The sequence below is a fragment of the Balaenoptera borealis genome (assembly GCF_965194805.1).
Source record: "Balaenoptera borealis genome assembly, chromosome: 8".
Taxonomy (NCBI): Eukaryota; Metazoa; Chordata; class Mammalia; order Artiodactyla; family Balaenopteridae; genus Balaenoptera; species Balaenoptera borealis.
In genome coordinates this window covers 68,891,166-68,917,281 of record NC_138865.1, presented here as the reverse complement: position 1 = coordinate 68,917,281, position 26,116 = coordinate 68,891,166, and the positions used below count along the sequence as shown (strand labels likewise).

Sequence of the window (26,116 nt, the reverse complement as noted above, 5' to 3'; positions counted from 1 at the left end):
CATATTGCAAAATAGAATGACAACAGACTTTCAGCTCAAAAATCATGACTAAGATTCCTCTTTGGAAACTAGTAAGTATGGGACACAAATTATTGATAATTTCTCCTAAGTTTTGCCTAATGAAATTGATCCTTTGTAGAAACTGATGTCAGGGAACTATTATCATAAGGTTGAATTTATGTCCACTTCAAAGAATCCCACAAACCTCAAATGATTCTATATTATGTGCTATATAGGAAGGGATAAAGATAACTTACAGCTTATTAACATTTAAGTTGTAAGCCATATTTAAATTAAAAAAAAACCTCGCCACTAAAATTTTTCTACACAACTGAAAATCATCAATTAGGTTAACAGAATTTAAAATACCCTTAGCAGGTGACTATCAACTGGAATGCATGTAGTAGCTTATGCCAGTTGTTTGGATAAATCTAACAAAAATTAGGAGCATCGCTAATTTTCCAAGGACAGAAAGACAGCATGATCTTCTAATGGGTTCAGGTGGAAACAAAACCTGACTGGTCAGCAGAAAACACTGATCCCTTCTCCACTGTTTATAACCATCTGTAGAATCATTTGTATTTCCAGAGACTTGACTATAAATGTGTTGTTTTTAAATAAACTTAACTGTACCTCAGAGGTGTAATAAAAGTGAATCAGGATATTTAGAGAAAGATTATCACTACATTAGCAACATTTATGCCCACTCTCTATATACTGAAATGCCTCTGGCAGTTATAAACAGTATGGAAGAGTTGCCACGCTATGTAATAAAAAGTACAAAGCCATAGAGTAACAAACATGTATCTGTTGTTTATGCAGCTTAATTCACACATTCATTAACATTAAATATTACTTCATGAATTTTACAAGAGAATAACAATGAAAAAAAAACATATTTGAAAAGTTTCAAAAAATCAACAAATAAAAATATACAAAAATGTTCGTATGTCCACATAATTGTTCATAAATATGCTAATTAAGATGGGTAATTCAAGTTAAAATTAAACATATCACATATTTTACTAAAGTATATATCTCAAATGACAATGAGATGTGAATTGAGTATCAAAGCACAACTTCATAGAAGTCTGAAAGTTCAAAAAAGGTAACTGGAAATTTCAGGATTCTTTTTCTTATATCCCTGCACATTTTCAACTAAAAATGAACAACATTTTCACTTGCCATTTTCAAAACAAAACACCAGATGGTCCTCACCCCCTCCCCAAAACATACATCCTAAAAGTATATAGTAAATCAGCCTCTACACACAACCACAGACTCATGCTAGCACAGCAGGAATATACCTATGAAACATATAAAAGAGTGATATACTGCATACAAACTTTCAGAAAGGGGAAAAATCATATTCCTTAAACTTTCAAAAGAAGGGCCAAGGTATATATTGTTTTATAATTTAGAATCTATAATTTTCACCAAAATTGTAGTCATTCTCCAAGTAGGTTAACTTGTTTTTATTTGTCATGATATACTTCCCTTTGAAAAAGAAACAAACCACTTCATCTAAAAATAAATGTGTAAGAACATAAGGAAGTATTTTGTGTTATGTTAGAATATAAAATTTAAATGTTTGAAAATTCAAATATTTAAAAAGCACAGTGAAACATTTTCTATGAGCTAAATGTTTAAGGTTTATTGAAAAAAATGATATTTTATTTCACTTGGGTGATCCAATTTTGGACTTTTCAGTTACAAAATATAGGGAAGAATTAAAAATAATAATTTTATCTCCAAATTTAAGAATACATTGTCAGCTGGGAGGGAAAACTCTAATTCTTACTATATTATACATTAATTAGCAATTAATTGACATTAATTTAGCAGAAGAACTGTCTAGACAGATTTAAATCATAGGTCTATTTACTTTTTCCCATATATTCAGAAATCATGATAACAAAATAATTTTTAACCAACATTTTCATTGAGTCTCCAAAATTTGAACATTGGATGAAAATCTTTATAGTTTCACAAATCGTCATCATTCTTCTTACACTCACCGGTGTTGTAGTGATGCTGCATCTGATAACAGTTAAAAGCTTTAAGAAATAGTAACAATAATCCTGTTTTATCTGAATTATTAGCAGTTTATGGCTTATCTAGAATCTCACTTGTTCTTTCGGCCCAGATTCATTTTTCTTTAGGTCTTAGGACCTGAGCTCATCTAGGTAGCTGTTTCCTGCTCATTTCCTATAGTCTTACTGGTAAATAAATAATTTCAAACAGTTTATCATTGGGTTTGGCATTAACAATCTTTTTTCCACTTAAAGAATATTACTGGTCATACAAATAGACACGACCATTTCTCTGTCTCAGACTCGAAGATGCAGATTACAAACATTTGTTTCACAGTAAATAAATATCACACTAGAAAAATTAAAATCATCAGTTACTTTTTACCAATATTTGGTAGCTTGTTATTAACTTGGAAATATATCTGTACCAAAACAGTACAAAAACCTAGTGAAGTAGTATACTGGGGGCTCTATTTTTAGATATTCCACTGTGCAAAATTGCCATTAAGTGATACAGAGATCATAAGGGGCTGAGAAAGGAAGGTTAAGAAGCAAAATAAATAAGTAAATAAATAAAACAAGCATTTAGAAGCAAGCAACACATGCAGAACAAGCAAGAGATTAGTTTACATGAAGAAGAGGCAACTTACATGGCTGTTGAGAAGAGAGCTTCTGTGAGTAGACAGACCGTCAGACTTTTGCAGCGTCTCAATCGCCATTTCAATCTGATAATAGATGTCATTAAAAAAAGGGCTCAAGACAAGATAGTAATAAAAGGCTCACCAGAGAATTTTTGATAGATTCTTTAAAGTTCAATTTCTTCTTCAATGGTGGCTAATGAATAGCTCTCACTAAATGTGTATTTCCTCCTTCCTCCCCCCAATCCCAGAGAATAGCATAAAAATAGGCACACTAATAATAAGCTCAATCACAAAAGTAAACCTTTTTGAATATTCCATAATTATAATAAGAAGGGAGACCTGAGAAGCAGGAACCCCAGAGGATTGTGCTAGTTAAAATATTCTTGACTTTCGTAGTTCAACACATGAGAGAGTAACCGCTCTCTTTCTAAATAGTCTCCCACCCAAAGAGTATTTAATATTTGTTCCATTCTGTCACAAAAGAAAACTACTGCAGATTTGTGTTTTATTAATATGCATTAGTATTTTAATGCAAATGTGCAAAGACACCTTCATCAATGTTCAAAAGCTTCTAAATCTATCCATTCTTCTCTAAACCCTGTATTAAAATTTGGAAGTGGAGGGTCATTAGTATGAACACATTTAGATGTAATCATGGTCTCTACATCATAGTTTAGGATGTGGTGGTGAGTCAGAGCTATTAGAAATGATAGCAGAAATGGAATGTAGAAGAGAAGATAATTCAGAGCCAACAAAGAAAAGGGACAATCACAGAAACAGTTTTATTCTGTGTAATCTCAGCACACCATGAGCAATCATAACACCTTAATTAAGTAGCAGGTGCCAATAATAAGTGAAATGCACTCTTGATAACCTCATATTTAAAGATCACTATCTCTCAGCTCCTAGAACTATAGCACTTACTGTAAGATCAGGTTCCAAACACCCTGTATTTGATTACTGGATTCTATTAACAATATTAACTACAGTTAAATTAAAAATCACACTATATAGGAAAGAAATCATTATTTTTATTTTTGCTATCTGATCAAATCAACATCCCTACAAGCAGTTATAAAAAATATTTCATGCTTTCAAACGTAGATAACATACTTTACATTGGCTATGAAAATTAATGATGCCTTGAAATTTAAACATACTGCCTTCCCCTACCAAAAAAAAAAAAAAAAAAAAAGATGGATGGCAAAATCCATAGCAAAGCAAAGTCTTTTTTTTTCCATCAAGTTTACAACTGCTTTATGGTGGAATACTTTATACACAGAATGTTCAGTCTCAATTATGTCAACATTAAATTTAATTTTCTTAGGAATTAGTAGCTTTAATTTTATGTTATTTCCCCAAGTTACTTGTTCTTCTTCCCTAGAGTTAATAAAATGTAATACAGAAAAGAATGTTAGGTAGAAATTATAGATAAAATACTCTTAAAGTATATAATAATTCATAAGATGATATAATACAATTTTTATATTATTAAATTTTTTTTTAATCACAAAATTAAGTAAACTGGCTTCTGAAACACTCTTTGCCAGATGGAATGTTAATGTAGTTCATCATTATACTTGAAAATAAACTGAAGAAAATGATATTGTACAAACCAAAAAAAAAATTACGGAAAGAGTAATGTAAATGTAATGAGTAAACAAACATTTTACCAAAATGTTAAACTAAAACCATAAAGGACCTCAGTATTACATCTCTTAAAAGGGCATCAATAAGTGCTCTTGTTTTCAGAGAGAAAACATATATCAGGACTTCCCTGGCGGTCTAGTGGTTAAGACTTCGCCTTCCAATGCAGAGGATGTGGGTTCGATCCCTGGTCCGGGAGCTAAGATCCCACATGCCTCACGGCCAAAAAACCAAAACATAAAAAACAACAGAAGCAATATTGTAACAAATTCAATAACGACTTTAAAAATGGCCCACATGAAAAAAAACTAAACAACCAAAAAAAAAAAAACCAACCAAGACAACATATATAAAAAGACAGCTGAAAAGCCTCATCCTCATGTGACTGTAAATCACTTCTAGGAAGAATTTGCTCAAAATATGAATTTGCTAAAATGCCTACATTTTCTTTAAAGTTTGAGTGTGGAAAATCTGATGTTAGATTTCGGTCTACTTAAAAATAAAATGATCTGTATCTTGTGATTTTATAGGTTTAAGTGAAAGGTAAAAATTATCAAAAATATAATAGCTGAGCAATAATGAGGGAGAAATCCACATCTGGCTTTGTTTGTTAACAGCAATTTTAATTTCTTTATGACTAAAGGATTTGTGGTTGTTTTGACAATTAAAAAATAAGTATGGTAAATAAACATTTTCCATTTCTTCCCTAAACTAATTAAGCTTTAGACTATGAGTATACCTTAGCTTTTTTTTGAAAAATCAATTCTCTGAACTAAGGTACAGTGCCCAGTTGTATCTCTCAGTGAATAATCATCCTAGGCTAGGACTGAATCGCCAATAGTGCACATTTCTTCTCCACGATTATCTAATGCTAGGATACATGGTGATTGGCAGTTTAGACTGGTTCATGATGATCCTGAACTATTGCCTCGTAATCGGATAAGAAGCTATGGCAACTCCTCTGAGATCAAATGGTGGGATGTTCCATTTGAGATGAGATGTTCAGCATGGAAAGACAGGCTTACAGAGCATTAAGTGCCATTACTGGAGTGGGTGAGACAACTCCCTATGTGAAAGAGCAGGTAAGAAACTGATAACCATTCTAGCCACAATGAGCACATGAATTCTTAGAAAAATCAGTCTTTTCTGGAAGATTAAAAAAAGATTGTTAGCAATATACTAGGAATGAATTAAAACCCTCCAGGTTCGCCAACTAAAACAGGATTCCCATGAGAATGGGAATCTACTCTGAGGGTGGTTATCAGTCAAAGACAGAAACCCTTGGTCCAGTGCTACTGCAGAAACACTTTCAGAAACTGGAGAAGAGGATTCTGCACTGTGTTTAGACACGTCACTGAAATATTAGAGGACTGGCAGGCTTCTGGGGCAGAAAAGTGATAGAGATCAATGAAAAGTCTTCCAGCCATAGGAATTATAAGTGTGAGACCACCAGCCTCAGATGCTACCCCAACAGAATGCCTGACAAAGTCTGAAGAGTCAGAGCTCAGGTAATGTGGAGAGCTTCCTACATGCATAGGCCAGGTTTCTTTCTGACCGCACATTAGCAGAAAGATGAAAGACCTCTTTGCAGTGTATCCCATGACAAGGCGCTACAGAGCATAATTCGAAAAATCAGACCTGGTTTGAGCACTTGCTGAGAGTAGTTCACAGTGAAGACTATTCAGGAAAACAGACTTTCATCAGAGAGTGCAGGGACACCCATGAGTTTTGCTGTGAATGAAGCTTAATTTGGGCGAAGAAAGAGAGGAAGGTAATACTAGTTGCTATGAGAAAACGATGTCTGAGCTTGTGTCCCCAGTTAGGAACTGCAGAATTAAAGTAAATACAGGTGTGACTCAGCTCCCCCAACCAAACACTGAATCCTCAAAAGACAGAATCCCAGGGAATGGTGTAAGTGGTTTCCCTCATTTGGGCAAAAGTGGTTTCCCTCCATACTAAGAATGGAGTGCTAGTTAAAGACTATGACAACCATTTTTTCTTCTGAAATACAGAGTGCCATGGTCACAAATGTGATAAAAATATGACCACATGGCAACAGGAAGACCTTAGTTCTTGTGCGGTAGATTCAAGGAAAAAAATACCTGGGCTCTGTAAGGCAGAAGAAACCCCTATTTGTTTGGAATATAGAAAGTATGCATGTCTGTTGCAGACTGCACCAGTGAAGAAATTCTTCCATGATTTCTCAGGAATTAGGAACAGAAATCAGTAGGAACAGGGAGAAGCTGTACTTCACATCCAGGAGGAAAAATAATAAAGCTCAGTGGAGCTCCTACAAAGATACAGCCAACCCTCTAAGAAGGACCTGAAGGGGACAGGGCACCTATTACCTGATGGGGGATAGATATACAGTATGATAAACATGTGGCCTAAAACACAGGCTGCAAACTCTTTTCCAGTCACTCAAATGCTAATCCTGCCTTGTTGGAATCCAGGGACAGGTGGAGAGTCTCTAAGCACCCAAGGTCACTTGAGGCTTGTAAGATATCCACCCAAGAATCAGTGTCCTGAAAAGGACAACAGAGAAAAGTCACACCTAAGCCCTTAGGAAAAGAGGTTGGGAGAGCAGAGAAGAGGGGTCAAATGATGTCTGGATGTACAGTAAATATTCTGTTTATATTCTCCTTTCCCAAGCTCAAAGAAGAGATCAATATTGTACTTTTACTAAGGCAGCAAATACTTTTTTTCATAATTTATTTATTTATTTAAACATCTTCATTGGAGTATAATTGCTTTGCAATGTTGTGTTAGTTTCTGCTGCATATCAAGGTGAATCAGCTGTACGTACACATATACCCCCATATCCCCTCCCTCTTGTGCCTCCCTCCCACCCTCCCTATCCCACCCCTCTAGGTGGTCGCAAAGCACTGAGCTGATCTCACTGTGCTATGCAGCTGCTTCCCACTAGCTATCTATTTTACATCTGGTAGTGTATATATGTCAGTGCTACTCTCTCACTTTGTCCCAGCTTACCCTTCCCCCTCCCCTCCGTGTCCTCAAGTCCATTCTCACATCTGCGTCTTTATTCCTGTCCTGCCCCTAGGTTCATCAGAACCATTTTTTTTTTTAAGATTCCATATATATGTGTTAGCATACGGTATTTGTTTTTCTCCTGACTTACTTCACTTTGTATGACAGACTCTAGGTCCATCCACCTCATTACAAATAACTCAATTTCGTTTCTTTTTATGGCTGACTAATATTCCATTGTATATATTCGCCACATCTTCTTTATCCATTCATCTGTCGATGGACACTTAGGTTGCTTCCATGTTCTAGCTATTGTAAATAGTGCTGCAATGAACATTGTGGTACATGTCTCTTTTTGAATTATGGTTTTCTCAGGGTATATGCCCAGTAGGGGGATTGCTGGGTCGTATGGTAGTTCTATTTTTAGTTTTCTGAGGAACCTCCATACTGTTCTCCATAGTGGCTGTATCAATTTACATTCCCACCAACAGTGCAAGAGGGTTCCCTTTTCTGCACACCCTCTTCAGCATTTATTGTTTCTAGATTTTTTGATGATGGCCATTCTGACTGGTGTGAGGTGATACCTCATTGTGGTTTTGATTTGCATTTCTCTAATGATTAGTGATGTTGAGCATTCTTTCATGTGTTTGTTGGCAATCTGTACGTCTTCTTTGGAGAAATGTCTATTTAGGTCTTCCACCCACTTTTGGATTGGGTTGTTTGTTGACATTGAGCTGCATGAGCTGCTTGTATATTTTGGACATTAACCCTTTGTCAGTTGCTTCGTTTGCAAATATTTTCTCCCATTCTGAGGGTTGTCTTTTCATCTTGTTTATTGTTCCTTAAGGCAGCAAATACTTTTAAAGAGAACAATGTAAAAAAAAAAAAAAAAGCATTTCCCCATTATTTACAATTCCCCATCGTTATTTATTATTGGTATTTATAGCTCCCCATTGCCTTTTAAGGAAGGAGAATCCTTATCACAGGATGGCCCCCTGTTTTGCAGAGTTAGTATCAGGTTTAAGTGCTCTGCTGAAGGGCTGAGAGATTTGAGGAGACGGGGATCTGGGCACATTGGCAGTGAATGCTCATTGGTAGAATGAATGGACAGACTTGGGGGGGACAGGTGGTGCAGAGAGGCTTTGAGGGCCTGTGCTCTGGAGACTGTGATGCTAAACCTCAGCTCTTTCCTCTACAACATCTGCAGTAAAATTGATGCCACTCACAGATACTTCAGGTACAAGTAATCAAGACTGGCTGGAGCACAGGGTTCATTTAGGGGCAGTTGATGATGTCAAAAAGGTAAACCTCAGTTTCAAATGCAGGGAAATGTGGAGAGGTTCGGAGCCTTTTTAAAATTGTTGACATTGGGCTTCCCTGGTGGCGCAGTGGTTGAGAATCTGCCTGCCAATGCAGGGGACACGGGTTCGAGCCCTGGTCTGGGAAGATCCCACATGCCGCGGAGCGACTAGGCCCGTGAGCCACAATTGCTGAGCCTGCGCGTCTGGAGCCTGTGCTCCGCAACAAAAGAGGCCGCGATAGTGAGAGGCCCGCGCACCGCGATGAAGAGTGGACCCCACTTGCCACAACTAGAGAAAGCCCTCGCACAGAAATGAAGACCCAACACAGCCATAAATAAATAAATAAATAAATGAATTTTAAAAAAAAACAAAAAAACCCTGATCTCTGATAAAAAAAAAAAATTGTTGACATTAATTTTATTATCACCATTATTTACTTCTAACAGAAAGAGTTATTTATTTTTAAGTAACTTTGGAACCAATTGTTTTAGAGCTAACCTTATTTCAAACGTCAGGATACATCACTGTTGGGGAATGCCAATCACCCTCAGTAAAAAGGAATAGGAAGACTGATCTCAAAGTGAGAGGTGCTGAGTCTTTTGCATGAGTTGCATGGGGCAAAAAAGAGGATTCCCTGTACATGTGATTTATATACACATTATGCACATCTATTCAATGGCCCAAATAGAATATGATATATGTGGACAATTAGGACTTTGTCTTAATGTAAACATCAGCCAGTCATTCAGTTATGTGCCAATAAGACAGAAGGAAAAAGAACAATTATATCATCTTATTCATTGTCTTTATAGGTCAAGGCATATTCTCTTGACTCTGAAATGGCTTTTTAATCTTTTTTAAAGACTGAAGGTCAAGATTGATATATTCAACTACCACTATAATTAAAATTGGTCTCATGGTAGAAATTATTTCCTTTCTAGAACTGTTTAAGAAAGTGATTTAAAAATAGAAGTAATACTATAATGCTTTATGATTTATAAAGCCTTTTTACATTAATTCTCATTTGATCTTCACAACTTTGTGAAATAGCAAAGGCAAGCAATATTATCTCCTTTTCACAGATCAGAAAACTGAGGCTCTCTGGGATTGAGGGACTTTCTTGAGATTACATAGGTATTAACTATGAGACTGGAATCCAAGGTTTATCACTCTGAGTTCAACAGTATTTCCATTTTATACAAATATAACAAGAATATAAATCAAGAGGAAATATCACTGTTTTTAATGAAACTATCTTCTGAGGAGTGGCTTGTAAAATTAAAATTTGCTAAATGATTTACAGTTAACAAGATTTACTTTCCAATAGGAAAGGGTTTACATATGAGTAATAAGCATTACTTGAAAATGATTTCAAAGTGATCAAGTTACAAAGGAACAAAAACTTTTGAATGCATAGTTAAATTTTACTCATCATAAAAACAGTTATATAATGATTGAATTTTCTTGTTAATACAGGTTGTTCTGTTAACCTCACCAGTTAACACTTTCTTAGAGAAACAGCATTTTTGTTTCCTTGTGAAAGAATAGTAAATTCTTTAGAGAAACCCAATGAAGAGAATACACTTAAGACTGGAAATTTCCTTTGGGGTAATTTTTCTCCTGAACTGTAAGACTTGACATTTTGTTTGCATTTGAGATCAAGTAAGACAGAAACAATTTCTACTTCGTGGCTTGTTCAGAAAAAGTATCTGTGGGGCTTCCCTGGTGGCGCAGTGGTTGGGAATCTGCCTGCCAATGCAGGGGACACGGGTTCGAGCCCTGGTCTGGGAAGATCCCACATGCCGCGGAGCAACTGGGCCCGTGAGCCACAATTATTGAGCCTGCGCGTCTGGAGCCTGTGCTCCGCAACAACAGAGGCCGCGATAGTGAGAGGCCCGCGCACCGTGATGAAGAGTGGCTCCCGCTTGCCACAACTGGAGAAAGCCCTCGCGCAGAAACGAAGACCCAACACAGCCATAAATAAATAAATAAATAAAATTAAAAAAAAAAAAGGAAAAGTATCTGTGATTGCTGACATGAGCATGTGACCACCGCCCTTATACCTGTTAGAAATGACCACCTTCTGGTGTGTATAAGTGTGTGTTGGGTGGCGGGGGACTTCTACAGCAAGCACTTCAACCAGGAACACAAAGGAGACAAACCCTTTCACTTTACATGTAGTCTATATAATCACAACCCAGGTTTTTATCCAAGAGTGGTCCTAGACACTTGTTAGAATTATCTGGGCACTTGTTAGCAATGCAAAACAACAACAACAACTAAAAACCAAAAACAAGAATGGACACTGCATTCTGGTGGCTCATATCTGTATTGCTAATGGTTTGATCTCTTCTTCAATTTGTCCAAAGCAGCGCTTTTCAGAAAGTAAGGTGTAACCCATTAGTAGGTTATGAAATCAATTATCCTGACCAGCATTTTTTAAAAATTAAAGAAATCAAATAGAGTAGAAAATACTCAAATGTCCTGGCACACAGTACAGATAAGTATTGTTTCCTGGAACTCTGGTTTCAGTCCTCTGTCTATGAATGGATATATGTATATAATAGTCATGTGTGTATATATAGATGTATACTCATGAATGTATGCATGTATGTATGTGTATGAGTACTGGGCCACAAAGTAAAGGTATTTCTCATTGTAGACTGTGGCCCCCAAACTTTGAATGCCCTGCACGAAGCAGTTAAATCAGTTCCCTTCTAGTAATTGGATCCCTTCTAAGGATCTACAGGTGTCTCTTGGGCCCACGTGTCCCTGCAATGCAGATAGAAACAGCTCACTGAGGCTAAAGCTGTGAATATGACACCGCTCTGTAAGTTGTATATTCAAGTGATACAGAAATCAACATATGAATATATTACTCCACAGCAATATTAAAAAGAAGCTTAACTCAGAGATTCAGGACAGGTTGTTCTTTTAACTCTTAAAAAAATTAAAAATGCCCAGAAAACACACCTAGGCAGCTTTGCTTTTCATCTCCTCTTGAATAAAAGCTAAGAGAAAATCTTAATCTTATACACTAAGCATTTAAAGCAAAGAAACCTTACTTAGGTCTTGTAAATGCTTAACTACATGAAATATTTTTTACTCACTGATAATTTTATGACATCTAGAGAAAAAAATTTTAATCATTATGCTTTCAGCCTGAAGTTTTGTCAATTTTATACCACCTAAAGCTAATTTGAAATATTGATAAATAACATATAGAGAAGATACTTGCATGAACTGAATGTGTTTGGAGAACATTTGGTTTAACTAGGTGAACTGAAACCAAGACTGTTGTATTGGGCTTCCACTGATTATTCTGTAAAGCCGACATCCCTCCACCCTCACCAGGACTTTGTGAAACTGGCATTACTGATGTGTGACAATAAAACTAATTTTGAGATACCAACTGTATAAGCACTCAGGGCTACAATTACCCTTCAGGAATCTGCTGGGTTAGCATTAAGTGATAGGATTTAAGGCCAAGTTGATATTTTCAAATTTAAGATTTCAAATCTGCCTTTTGCAGATTATTCTGAGTACTAAGAACATTTTCACTTTGTATTTAGTTCACATAATCACTAAAACAGAGGTTTTCTCAAAGTGTAATTCTGGATCAGCATTACCAGAGTCATCAGGTGCTTATAAGAAATGCACATCTTGGGTCCTTCTCCACACTGAATCAAAAGCCTTGGGGGTGGGGTCCAGCCATGCATTTTAATCAATGCTCCGCACATAATGTACACTCAAGTTTGAGAACACTGCACTGAAACATAATCAAATTTATCTTCTTTGCCAGGGTCAGACTGCAATTAATACTTCAGGGAGAATAAGTAGGGAGGTAACAGGCATTCCTAAAATGGCCCTTGCTAACTCTGTTTAAAGGGTGGTTTTAAAGTTTAAGTATTATTTGGATTTTTGCCCCTTTTCATTCTCTTGCTATCCAATCCTACCCAGCATTTAGACAATTTTGCAATTTATATTAGTAACATAATCAGAAGATAAGCACAATTTTCGTGAATCTAAAATTAATCAATTTACAACATATTAACATTTGTGATTTAAAAAATAATGTGATGAGAAAGAAAATGAAACTAACCACTTAAAAGAAGTTTGGGGGCTATTTGTGGATTTCTATTTTTGCCTTGGAGGATTAGGTACCTTTCAGTGATGAAATTAGCTCCATTACTCATATTGTAAACCTTTATATTCACAGAAGCACAGTGGCTGGTCAATAGTGATTGCTCAATAAATGTTTGAGAGAGTGAGTGATTAAGAATAATCCAGACTCTAAGTACATGAGTATACCAAACATTCACCTTCACTCCAAAATATTGAATAAGAATGGCCCTAGAAATCTTTACTAAATTAAATGCACGTTTTCATTCTCTAAACTTTCAACAGTCTAATAAAGAAGGACTTTTTCTGAAACCTAGAATCAAGGTTTAACTTGAATCATGATACCTCATAGACAATCTTTATACTGGGCACATAAAAAAAGGATTGTTTCAGTTACGTGCATTTGGGTAGCATGACCAAATAGATACACTTTATAATCATTAAGAGCTTGCCTAAGATTTTCAAAAATAATAAATCACTTTTTTTGAATAGAAAATATATTCACATGCCTCCCACCTTTTTTTCCTTCATTTCTTCTTCTAGAGATATCTTTGTACTTACACAAGCATATAGAAATGTATATTTCTATTTAAATGCACACGTGCGCCGTGCGCATGCACGTGCGCATGCGCGCATACACACACACACACACACACACACACACACACACACACACACACACACACACATATTACTCCTTGCTTTTTCATTTAACAATATATTTGGAGATCTTTCCACATCTACCTCTCTCTCTATCTACACATATGTAAACACATACACACACTGCCTTACTCTTTTTAATGGTCATATAAAATTCCACTGAATGGACAAATGCACTAAAGTGTATTTAACTATTTCTCTGCTGATAGACAATTAGGCTTCTTCCAATCTTTTTCTAATACAAATAACTCTACAGTGAATATAGTTGTTTATGCAGCATTTCACATATGTAAGAGTATCATCAGTGGATTAAATTCCTAGAAGTACTCTCTGAGTCAGTGGTTATGTGTATTTTCAATCTTAATAAAACTTTCATTATTGCTCTCCAATCCTGTACCAATTTAGATTACTATGAACAATGAGACTGCCTGTCTCTTTACACCTTTGCCAAGGTTTACTAACTTTTTAACTTTGCCTGTGTGAGAGATGAAAAATGGTATCTCTTTGTAGTTTATTTTTCATTTCCTTTTCAGTGAACTGCTTCTTCAAATGCCTTCCTCATTTTGGTCTCTTTTTTTTTCTGAAGGATTTCTATGAGTGGTCTATATATTAAACGAATTCATGCTTTGAATATAACATTTCGAAACTTTATGCGAGGTTGTTGTTTCACTGTTGCCTTTTGTTGCTGTGGTTTCTGTCATATGGAATGTTTTTACTTTTATGTAGTTGATCACATCAATGTATTTTTTTGTAGGATCTGAATTTTACATCATGTTTCCCCACTACAACAGAATAATAATTAAAAAATTTTTCCATCCAAGTGAAATTAATTTTTATATAAGGAGTAATGTATGGAACCAATCTAATTTTCTTTTAAAAATAGTTATCCAGTTGTCCCAAGCATCATTTATCAATAATTCATCATTTCTCTATTGACAGGCAATGCCACATTTGTCATGTTATATTCTTATATGCATTTGGCTTATTTATGGTCTTTAGTCTATTACTGGCCTATACTGGTCTATTCATGTGCCTAGACAATTCTGTTTTAATTATTAATTTTATATATGTTTGAATAACTGGTAGGGTTGTTTGTGTCCCACACCACGCATCATTATTTTTCTTTTTATACAACTTTCTTCACTATTTTCCATGTTTATTTATGTAAACAGCCTTTCTTATAAAAGAAAAAAATCTATTGGTATCTTGATTAGGATCATATCAAAATTTTTAAGTTAATTTAGGGAGATTCAAAATGTTTGACACTGAAACTTCTCTTTCAATTATTCACGCTTCTTTTTGTGTCCCTTAGGAACTTTAAAAAGCTTTATTCAGCAGCTGGATCTTGCACATATATTGTTAGCTTACTGCCTGGTATATTTTGAGTTTATTATAAATGAGATCTTTGCTTATATTATTTTCTAGCTACTGTCATTTGTATTTAGAAAAGGTACTGATTTCTTTGTATATTAGTTTTGTACTAAGTCACTTTGCTAAATTCTCTTATTATTTGTTACAGTTTTTCATTTGATTCTCTATGATTTTTATCAGGTACACAATCATATCATCTGCGAATTCTGACCTCTTTACCTCCTTCCTAATTTTATATTTCCTTCTCTTGTCTAACTGCATGTTTCCTATAATTTTGAAAGCACAATTAAAAATCACATCCTCCTTTCTCACAAGGCAGATGGGAAAAGTTACTAAAACTTATAGGGGGTAAATTTAAAATAAATGAGTTAAATTATTTTAACGGTCTACAGATAGATTACAAAATCCCTAGCCCATGAAACTTTGGGGCTATAAACAGTTATAATTTTTTAAAATCTAGATTTTAAGAGAAACCAAATAATTCCATAGCCAATAAATACAACTGTAGTTATGCATACTGAGAAAGTGGTAACCAAATCACATGCTTTTGGAGGATGAACTCATAAACATGGGAACATGGAGAAACTCCCTTTCATTTGAGAATTGATAATTGGTCATAGGCATCATTTTGAATGGTCCCTCATTAAAATAAAAATAAAAGACATGGGCCAGTGGAACAGGCAGTATTAAAATTTTATGGGTCTAATACTGACTCATATGTAACTCACAGATGACAGTATATTTTAATTTGCCACCAATACATTTCATATTTTATCTGGGTCACCTAGTCTCCATAAATGAAACATTAGTGATTTTTTTCCTTCAAAATCTACAGTAGTTTCAAACTAGTAAATTAACTTGCAATTTGATTTATAAATATAAGGATCAAGTTAAAGTTATACAACAGGTCACCTGGAACATAGTTTACTTCCATATTTATAAGTAGAATTTACAAACATCATTAAACCTTCCTAATCTAGATTTTGGATGAAATAGAATCTAGCCATTTCTGGCATGTTGCAACACACCTGTGGTTCTGAAATGCTGTTTCAGTATGAAATAGCTAAAAATTAAAATAACTCATTGTATTTTGCTTTAGAAGGGAATCCATCAGCTATACTCAGGAGGAGCCGAAGGCCCCTGTCATTCTGTTTGTCTTAACCTTCTAGTTTATCAAGATTTCTAGGAGTAGAATGTCTTACAGCCTTAACCATAAAATTACTGCCTCTAGATCTTATCAGCTTCAAGGCTGGAGCAGTGTGAAACTGACTGACAGCTGAATGGAATATAGATGAAGCAATGGAGACTACGAGTCATTCAAAGTCCCATTTTACTAAGTGCTTTGAAAATGAGGTCCCAGAACCTTCAGTCAATTTAGGATTTAGTGCAGAAAGCAGAAGATTCGTGGTACTCTCTCTGAGGAGTTTTATCTGAGAGCTCAGGTTGGCCTAGGGAAAATGGGACACAGGAAAACAGAAAATACTAAGATCATAATGGACATACATACTTCTGCCAAAATAAGTGGAGAAGTAGTTTTGCTTGACTTTCATTTTTAAATCATTCAGGCTAACTGTAAAACTAAGAAAATTATTTAAAATAGAAATTTATTATTTCTGTAATATGTAACATATAAAATAACTGTGATTTATGTGTAACATCACATTTCTAACAAAAAGTTTCTTCCAAGCATATCTTTATATATGACAATTACAGAGAAATTTTCGTCTCATGTGACTATGTTGCTTTTCTATCTCTATATAGCCATAACAAGTAATCCAACATTATTTTAACATTTTTTACCCTTTGGTAAGAAGAATGGGCAGTTCAGCTCCTTCTAATATAGCCATTTCTCCATAAATATAAAGAAGCCCTTCAAGTACTGATATTAAAAAATTTCTGACACACACCGTTAGGTGGAAAAAAAAGCAAGATTCAGTATTTTTGTTACTATTCGTAAAAAAAAAAAAATGTTAAAGGGAGGGAAAGAGAGACATTCTGCTTGTACATTCAGAGAATATCTCCAGAGTGATACTCAAAGAACTTGATAACTTTGATTGCCTCTATGGAGAAGAACTGAGGAACAGGAGTGAGAGGGACACTGCATCATGCACTTTCTTTTATCTTTTGAATTGTGCAACTTAAGAATGTATAACTAATTCACATAAATAAATTCATAAAAACTTTACATGCAAACCCAAGGATAAAGAAATAAAAGCATCTACAATTCTTGAATGAATTCTTAACTTTCTATAAATTATATAAGATAGGCCAAACTTTTACTTATATAGCAGTAGATGGACATTCAAATTTTCCTCCAAACAATTGAAAGAAACTACAGTATTTTTCATTAATCAGAAAAGGTAGAGATATGAACAATATTAGCTTCAACACATTTTCCTTGTGCCCTTTGGTGGGATCTAATTTTAGCAAGAGCCATTTAACATATATAATTACTAAATGTATATACAGAAAAGTAGAAAATTAGCTTTCATATCACAGTCTCAAAAATGATTAATGTAATCTAATTTAGTTAGTTTTCTTATCAAGAAGAAAAAACAACTCCATAAATAACCATCTCATTAAAAGAATTCAAATGTTATTTTATGGAGGAATGAATAAATTAAGCTTCTTACAGCAAATTGCTTATTATTATATAGTCTGGTATAAGATAAACTATGTTGTGATAAATACAAAAATATCACTAACTATAATCACAAACTTTTGATTCTCAAATGCAAAATGTGTTCCGGTTCCAAAATTCTAAAATTCTAAAAAAAATATGGTTATATAAAAAATAACGATGAAAAATAAATTAGAGTTTAAAATGAATAAAGACACATAAGGAAACACTATGGAGATGTATTTAGAAGGAAGATCAACACATAATGAGTTCAGATATGACTGTAGTCAACTCTTCTACCTTAATGTCCATGTTCTCCTGAAATGTCAATAATAAATAGATCCCTACCATTAATTTAATGAAATGTAAAATGTTTACTCAACTAGTAACTTAGCTGAAGTCATACCCAGTGATGTTCCAATAAAAAATGTTACATAATCTTTTAAAAAATTCTTATTTAATACTATCAGCAGGAAATGCCTTTTAAATGTGTATAAGTTTATACTTATATTTAAATAAGTAAAAATATATACATACATACATATTTAATAATTTATACACATGGACTCCATTGACCAAATAAAAGAGCACAGTAAAAGGAGAAAAAGTATTTTGACCAAATCTGAATATTGGTAGTTTGTACCATAATATATTCATCAAATAAAATTTAATATGTTACCATAATAATCTTTTGAAAAATTCTGAAATTTCTATGTACCTTGAAAACTGAAACATTTTACAATGCATAGCAAAAATGAAATACTAAACCATGTTTATGTAAAATATTTTTTCACTTAAGGTTATAAAACTAAAGTAAATCATATGCTCAAATAAAAATTCTCCATTAATGTAAAGATCCTTCTATTATAAGAAAGATGGTTTTATATTCACTATTAGACTAGGTAACAAAATATTTCAAGTGCTGATCATTTATTTTTCTTAGTAGTGGCTTCAATTTCAAATCATCTCTTTTTACTGATTTATCCTGAGAAGTTGGTTTGCACATTGGAGTAAACCTCTTTGTGGCAGAAAGTGATTCCTAATAAATTTAAGTGAAAGTATTTCTATATAGACAGAGGTCAAATGTAAGAGACAGCTAAGGCAATTATTCTGGGAACCAGAGCAGGAAACCTTGGTAACCAGGAACCACATAAAGGTATTAGGTTTGTGCTGTTCCCAAGCCCTCAAATTTAACTAGTTTCACATCAACTGAATTAACTGACTATACATTCCACTTATTCCAGGCTCTTAAGGAACAGCCCAACTGACTACTACTGTCAGGAATTCTGGCAATAGTAGAGGCTGCTCCTACCCAGTTAGCTGCGTCAGGCATGCTATGGGTGATAGGTTGAATACTAAAGAACAGTCAGAAAAACTGAATTTATATGGCACAGTCTGGCTCAATGTTTGGAAAGAAATGGCTTGCATCTCGACCAACAGGTTCTTAAAGACTGTGCTCATAGACATTCTTTGTATGGTTCTACAGTGAATGAAAAAGGTACATGAAAATAAGCAAATCTCCTTTAATGACACGGCACCTACCAAAAAATCTAGAGTTTTAGGAGTCTAAACAACTATAATACATAGCACAAATTTTCTAGCATTTGGCAAGAGGAGGATGGGAGGAAATCTTAAATAGGTGTCATAGCACTTAAACTTTGTTAACTTTACGATAGGAACAGATGTGAAATTGTGTACAGAATCACCACCTCACTGCGAATGAAGCAGATGAAGATCTTCAGCACGACTGAGAGGGGATCTAAATCAAACATAAACTGTGGTAATAAATGTAAGGTAATAATTACTAGCAGATGTATATTTAGATAATATGTATCTATCATATGTCACTATCATGTGCTTTGATGAGGACACCTTATGATTTTTCCATGCAAAAGTTCTCTCTTTATTTAACTTTTAAACTCCTTTTGCTAAAAAGGAAATTTTCTTGTAAAAATGAAAACAAAAAACCATCCTTAACGGAACCTTAAATATTAATGCCTTTTTAAAAGTGTAAATTAATATGTGCAACTGACATTAGGAACTGATTTTTTAAAAATAGTTTTCCCACTATTCTCAGCTGTTATAAGTCAGTTATTTTGTGTTAATTTACCAATTAATATAATAAAAATTGCACCAAATTTGTGTAATGGATAACTTAAGGAGTCATGCCATTTTTCACACTCCATACAGAAAAACAAACAAAAAAATCAAGCTATAAAATTCATCCTGCTAATGTTTGTACCTATATATACATGACCTGGAATAATCAATTTAGTTAACTCAGTGATAGCACTAGTAAATTTAGTAAACCCATATCTAGCTCATGAGGACGTTTAACAGATAGCTAAAATTCAATGTGAAGGCAAGTAGCAGTGCCTGGGGAAAGTGAAGCAGGAGAGGGGTGGGGATGGAGCGCTGGTAAGCCAGCATGAGAGAGGGTAGATGAAACGAAAGTGGGAAAGGACCCTTCCTCCCCATTTTTTCCAGTTTTCCTAAGGCCTTGGTAAGTGGCAAGTACTTCCCTTTCCACTGAAAATCACTTTCCGGATGGCCTGTATCAGGAGCATTATACAGTACTGGTACCTAATCTACCTCTTTTCCTTTTATGGTAAAGATACAGTTATTTTACATCTAGAACATTTTACAATTCCTTGGTAAATATTATGATTTTAAAGCTGAGAGGAAATTAGGAAATCATTTAGTCTAACTAACACCTTATTTTATTGACAGGGGAACTGAGGTCCAGAGAAGCTTTGATTTAGTTTCTAATCTACATAAATATACTGGTGGACTAAAAGGTTTAGAAATGCTGTATTTAGTGTTATCAAAAGCAAGAGAGAAATGGGCATTAGAAATGCTTCAAAAATACAAAGAAAAAATGACAAAAAGAGAACTCTCCACTTAGAACGGTTAGTTATCTGTTCTGATGTTACCAGAAAATAGTGAATTAAAAATAAAGGGCTTGAAAAAATGGATTAGGGAAAAGATACTAAATGATGAAAGTATGAACACATGTAGTCATTACAAACAGAAAAAAGTATATACAACATACTTACCAAGTACATATTATATCATGAAGAAAATCCACAAAATGAAAAATGTAAAGCCTCTCATATAATTATTTTCTACCCAATTTGTTTCTATTTCATTATAAGAACAAACTATATGGTAGGATTATGGAAAAGGGGTACATGCACTTAATTCAAATCCCCAGGCCCCTTTTATATGAAACATCTAGAAAATCAATTCCATTTCTACTTTAGCTAGGTGGTTCTAAATTATTATTCTCCCTATGCTTAGTTGAGGTAAAAATGGAAAGGCCAGGTTACAGAGTTTGAGGATATCAAATTCTGCATAGGTTCTTATTACTATTTCTATTATAGCATTTTAGCACATTAAGATATCTTGGGTCAAAATAAATATATTTATTAAATATTAAAAACTTGAAAACTCAAATATGTAGTTGTGTTCCTAAGATATTATTTGCTCATACCTATGGTAAGAGCCAATATAAATGTTTTTCATTGGAATCACCTAGATCAGTGCTTCCCAAAGTGTCCCTCTGGTAGAATGCAAAATGACTTTACATATGGCATATGGGTAAACATTTTTAATTTTACTATTTAAGTACAGATTTTAACATACATTAGAAAAAATTACACACTAAAACTGCTCAACACATTGTTGCCCCAGCCCAGTGTTTTGGATTTTTTCTCTCTAAAGAGAAAAATGTACAATAGAGGCTATCAAGAACCTAAATTAAACAAATAAAAACTCAAATACTTACTGTCGCTGGGGAAGCCCGAGTGGTATGTGTCACTGAGTGACCAGAATTCTCCATTGAATTGCCAATCAGATAGGTTCCTCCAGAGCTGCTGATGAGTTGTCCTCCCGTGACGCCCATCTGAATCCCACCAGTGCCCACCATACTGTGGGATGAGACCACGGTAGTCACCTGTGCAGAACTCCCTTGAGTATCAAAGTAATTCCCTCCAGTGTTTTGGCTGTACATCTGCGTTTCTGTGTAAGGATAAGTTGTTGTTCGGCTTTAGAAGAAGAAGAAAAAAAGAAAGAAATTTATTTATATCATCTTATTTATTTTTTTCTAGTGTGAATATATGTTTAAAACATATCAGCTTAGCCTTTGGAACATGGTGAGTTTTTGTATTTTATATGAAACTTCATTCCCAGAAATAGTTTCCAAACTAAAGGTACATTTCTTTATAAGTACCTTAACACTCTTCTCTACTTTAGAGCTTTTGCTTCTATTGGTGTCTACCTGCAGCATATAAATAAGCTCAGGTCTCTTCCCTCCAAGAAATCCTGCTGCGTGACTTCTTAAATTTCTTACAAAACTTCCTGCAAATCCCAGTTTTAGGAAAGCTGGGATCCAGAATGACTGGGGGCTGCAAGTCAGCTCCCCACGCTACTTCACACTCCTGGGTGACTTGCAGTAAACCTCCATGACTAAGGTAGCTAGCATGGATCTTTTTCTCGCCACCATAAGGATCTTGAGCAAAGATTTCACTTACCATGGGCCCTAAATCCCTAACTCTTTCATTTTCTTTACACTCAAGTTTCTCCTTGATGTGATCACTATGCCACCTCATGTCCTCACTTTCCGCTTCCCAACAACTGCAGTCAAGCTTCTGCCCTTAGCCTCTCACTGAAAGTGCTTTTAATAAGGTCACTTGTGACCACATCTAAATACCAAGCTAAAAGGCTGCTGTCAGTCCTCATCTTTCTTGACCTATCTGCAGTATAATATTGTTGACCACGCCATGTTGCCCTTTCCCTCCTTGTTCTGTCCTGATTAAGCAGCTTGTTCGACTGATGTATTTTTAATATTCAATTGACTATAACTTATATTTTAACATAACTTTTATTTTTACTTGCAATTAGTATAAGCTCACAAGAAGTTGCAAAAATAGTAAAGAGGTATAAAATACTTTATTTAAAAACTTAAACATCAAATTAAAATTCCCAGTGTTTTGGTCATTATCTTCAACACCACATTCCAGAGCTAGGCAGTACTGACAATTCAGTGTAGATATTTGCAGACATTTTCTATGTGCAAGGTCTTTCTCTTTTAACCTCTCTTGTTCATTAGTTTCTATGACATTTTTTTTTCACCTTTTACTTTTTTTAACCACTATGTTTCGAGAGCTTTTGGAGGCTCCATTTTTCTGGCACATTAAATACTGGTAATTTCTGAGGTCTCCATTTTCAGCTCTTATTTTTTTCTCACGTTTATTCAGACCATATACCTTTATCATATACTACATGACCATATACATGCTCGTAAGTTGATATCTCCACTTTCTAGTTATACTTCAAGAGTTTTAAATCTAGGTTTCTAAAAGCCACCTGGTTATCTCTGTTAGGGAACCCCATGATATATGGGAAGTCTCAAATGTAAAATTGAACATATGCCTAAAAGGGAATTCTTTCTCTCTCTCGCTCTTTTTCCTATATTCCCCCTCTCAGCAGAGGGCAACACCACAACCCTCAGCTTTGGAAATTATTGCTGACTTTCCGTGCTCAGATTGACATCAGTCACTAAATCCTACTAATTTTACCTTCTAAATAATTCTCCAATTCTCCTTTCCATTCTTGTACTCACTTGCCTTAACTCATAATGTTCTCCATTATAACTGCCTTCTAATTAGTTTTCCTTCCTCTATTCAGTCTCTCTTCCAATCTATCTTCACTTTGCTGCCAGGGGAATTTTTCTAAAATGCAAATATGAAAATAAAGCTTTTCTTAAAAACCTTTCCATGATTCTCTCTTGCCTTCGGAAGTAATTCACAACCCTTGACCTGCCTTATAAGAACCATCAGAGCCGATGCCTGCATGATCTCTGGACTTGATATCAGTCATGTCCTCAAGTGCTTTCTTCGTTTACACCACACTGACCTTTTTGCTGGTCCCTGTAACGTGCCATCTTCTCTTGCCTCCCTGCTATATCTCATGTTTTCCTGTCTAGAAGGCCTTTACATTTTTCTTCAGCTCTCTTCTTTTGTCTAAATCACCCTTAAACTCTCAGTTCACGCATCACCTTATCTCAGAATTACTTTTCCGCACCCTTTGCCCTCTGTGGCCACTCCTCACAGGCCTGTTATGTTCTGTTCTCTGTACTTTCCTAACACCTTGTGCATACCTGAAACACAGCTCTCTATACACTGTTAATTTCCTCATGTATTCATACTCCCATGAAATTATGTTTTATTCCCATATGTACCCTCAACACTTAACACAGTTGCAGCTACACAGTGGGCACACTAACCAACAAATAGAATATGATTCTGTTTGAAAGTACATTTGACATAATGGTGACTTCCGTAAATTTCTAAAACATAAATCCTTCTTTTGTTTTGTTAAACCAAACAAATTGGTTACCACAATTGAGAAATTGTGCTAAACTAGTCCAAGATTTTTCTGTATTATTTCAAACAGGTCATTTTAACCCATTACAAATTATTTTGTAATGTAATTTCTAATGTAAATTTTAGTAAAATAATTAGAGTGCTCCAAAAGTATTCCACACTGGGTAAAGTTACTGCTTTCCAGAAAGAGCCACCACAGATCAACGTACAAATTTTAGTTTGGGGTGGTGACAGAAACAACTCCATAGAGAACGTTTTTTTAATAGATAGAAAAATGCCATTTTAAATATACAGTTCTTCTCATTATTGTTGTATTTCCCAGCTGGATACCTCATTTATGTATTTCTTTCATTATATATTTATTTAATAAAATAAAACAGCCATGTTGATTTCAAATTTAGGTGAAAAGAAAAGTGAGGTCATTTAAATTTATGTCTGCTAAATATGATAGTGACCCTATTTGGCTGTGCTTAAAATAACACAATCTGATGTTAGTATTTAAGTACAACCAAGTAAGGTGTACACATAGATATAGGGCAATAAATAAGTACTTTGACAGATGCAGGAAATGGTGCCAGCTTTCCATTCCATAGTCCAAACAAAAGGCTTAAGCACGCTCCCCAGTAGTAAGTTGATTTTATAAATAAATCATGTAATAATGGCTATCAATAGCTAATATTTACTGACCATTTACTACGCAACAGGCACCATTTTATGTACTTTTCAGGTATTAACTCATTTAATCTTCATTACAACTTTATGAGATGGGTACTGTTATAATTTCTATTTCCACAGACAAGGTGAATACTTGAAGTTTGGATAGGTTAAATAGCTTTATCCAAAGCACACAGCTGGTAAAAAATGGATTTGGAATCTGCACTTAGCCCATGCTCTCAACCATTCTGTCACATAAAAAGAACTTAACTTTTTATGTATGTCAATGATACGTCTGAATGACTATTGAGGAACAGTCCCAAAAGCCGGTATAGGGAACATATGGACTTTCTGTTGCTATTTGGGAGTTCCTTATACCTAAGTTAACTGTTTACTAACACCCCACTACTCTCCTCTCTTACTCAGAATGGAATCTGCAGAAGATGTACTTGGAATGGTAAAGAAACAGAGATGGAAAAGGTGAGACTATTTTGGAGGATACTTACCACTGCACACTTAGATTTCAGAAGTTCTATGATCATGCAAGTTGCAACTCTATTATAAGAGAAACATTCCAGGGGGTTTAAATCACTCCATCTTTGGGGTATGACTCCTTTATGTAATTAGTCCTCAGTGAACAATAGTAATGTAAACAAATGCATCACAGATATATAAAATCTGTATCTATAGCCCTCAAGTCAGCATAAAAATATGGCAGCAAAGAGCTTTGATTTCCATACTTCCCCCTAGTTGGAGATGATTCATTAGCTAAAAAATGAGCAAAGAACAGGATAAGAGTGAAAGTCGCTAAAGAGTACACCTAATCCATAAATTATGCTCATTACTCAATCATAACCCATGGGACTGAGGAGAAGGCTTGCATAAACACACACTGGGGTAAAGACTGGTAATTTCCAGGGGAAAAAAGACACAATTATATTAGGAAATGAAGTGTCACAAATTGTTGCTGAATTTGTCTCTGACACTTATACACTTGCAGTGGGGAAGAGAGGAGACTTTTAAACACTGGATTGGGTAATAGAGGCAGACCATAATATCCTTAATCATTGTTCTTCAAGGGTAAGAAGATAAGCATTAACACATTTGTTGGAGGCCTGTCTGGAGCCAGAGCCAGAGTCAGGCACAGATAATTCCTAAACGTCTTTTCAGTTCTAAATGTTCTAAGCTCCTGAGTAAATACTGGAGAAATTTTGTTTAAAAAAAAAGGCACCACCAACAAAAATAAACACTTCTTTCTTTCTAGGTACTAGAAATAATAACTCTTTAATTCTGATACCTAGGATCAACTTGTCTTTCATACTGCTAAAATGAATACATATGAGATATTGCTTGCACATTATTTCCCCAGAAATTTCCAAGACATACGTTTGAGAAAAGTACTGAATTTCTGGCATATCAGATTGAAAGCAGCTAACTATTTCCGCACTGTACACTACTGAAACAGCTAAATTCCCAAGCAATTCTGTGCACACTTGAAAGATGCTTTTGTGTTCCTTTTGTTTGTTCTTTAAATTTTTATTTATTTATTTATTTATTTATTTACGGCTGTGTTGGGTCTTCGTTTCTGTGAGAGGGCTTTCTCTAGTTGTGGCAAGCGGGGGCCACTCTTCATCGCGGTGCGCGGGCCTCTCACTATCGCGGCCTCTCTTGTTGCGGAGCACAGGCTCCAGAC

The 26,116-nt window shown here is 34.8% G+C and overlaps 1 protein-coding gene and 1 long non-coding RNA gene across 20 annotated transcripts in view; one reads left to right on the top strand and one right to left on the bottom strand.

Annotated features, from left to right (window-relative positions):
• The window catches only part of RFX3 (regulatory factor X3), a 303,201-nt gene that overhangs the window by 82,203 nt on the left and 194,882 nt on the right, over nt 1-26,116 (bottom strand). For 18 of the 19 annotated variants that reach the window (XM_082404391.1, XM_082404387.1, XM_082404393.1 and 15 more), the window contains 2 exons: nt 21,171-21,429; nt 2,684-2,758 (listed from right to left, as the gene is read on the bottom strand). In XM_082404391.1, coding sequence (XP_082260517.1) covers nt 2,684-2,758; nt 21,171-21,429 — 334 coding nt within the window. The remainder of the gene's footprint in view (nt 1-2,683; nt 2,759-21,170; nt 21,430-26,116) is intronic. The other variant, XM_082404382.1, reaches the window with a different exon arrangement.
• LOC309634424 overlaps nt 1-26,116 on the top strand; it is a 144,362-nt gene that overhangs the window by 26,678 nt on the left and 91,568 nt on the right. The window lies entirely within an intron of this gene.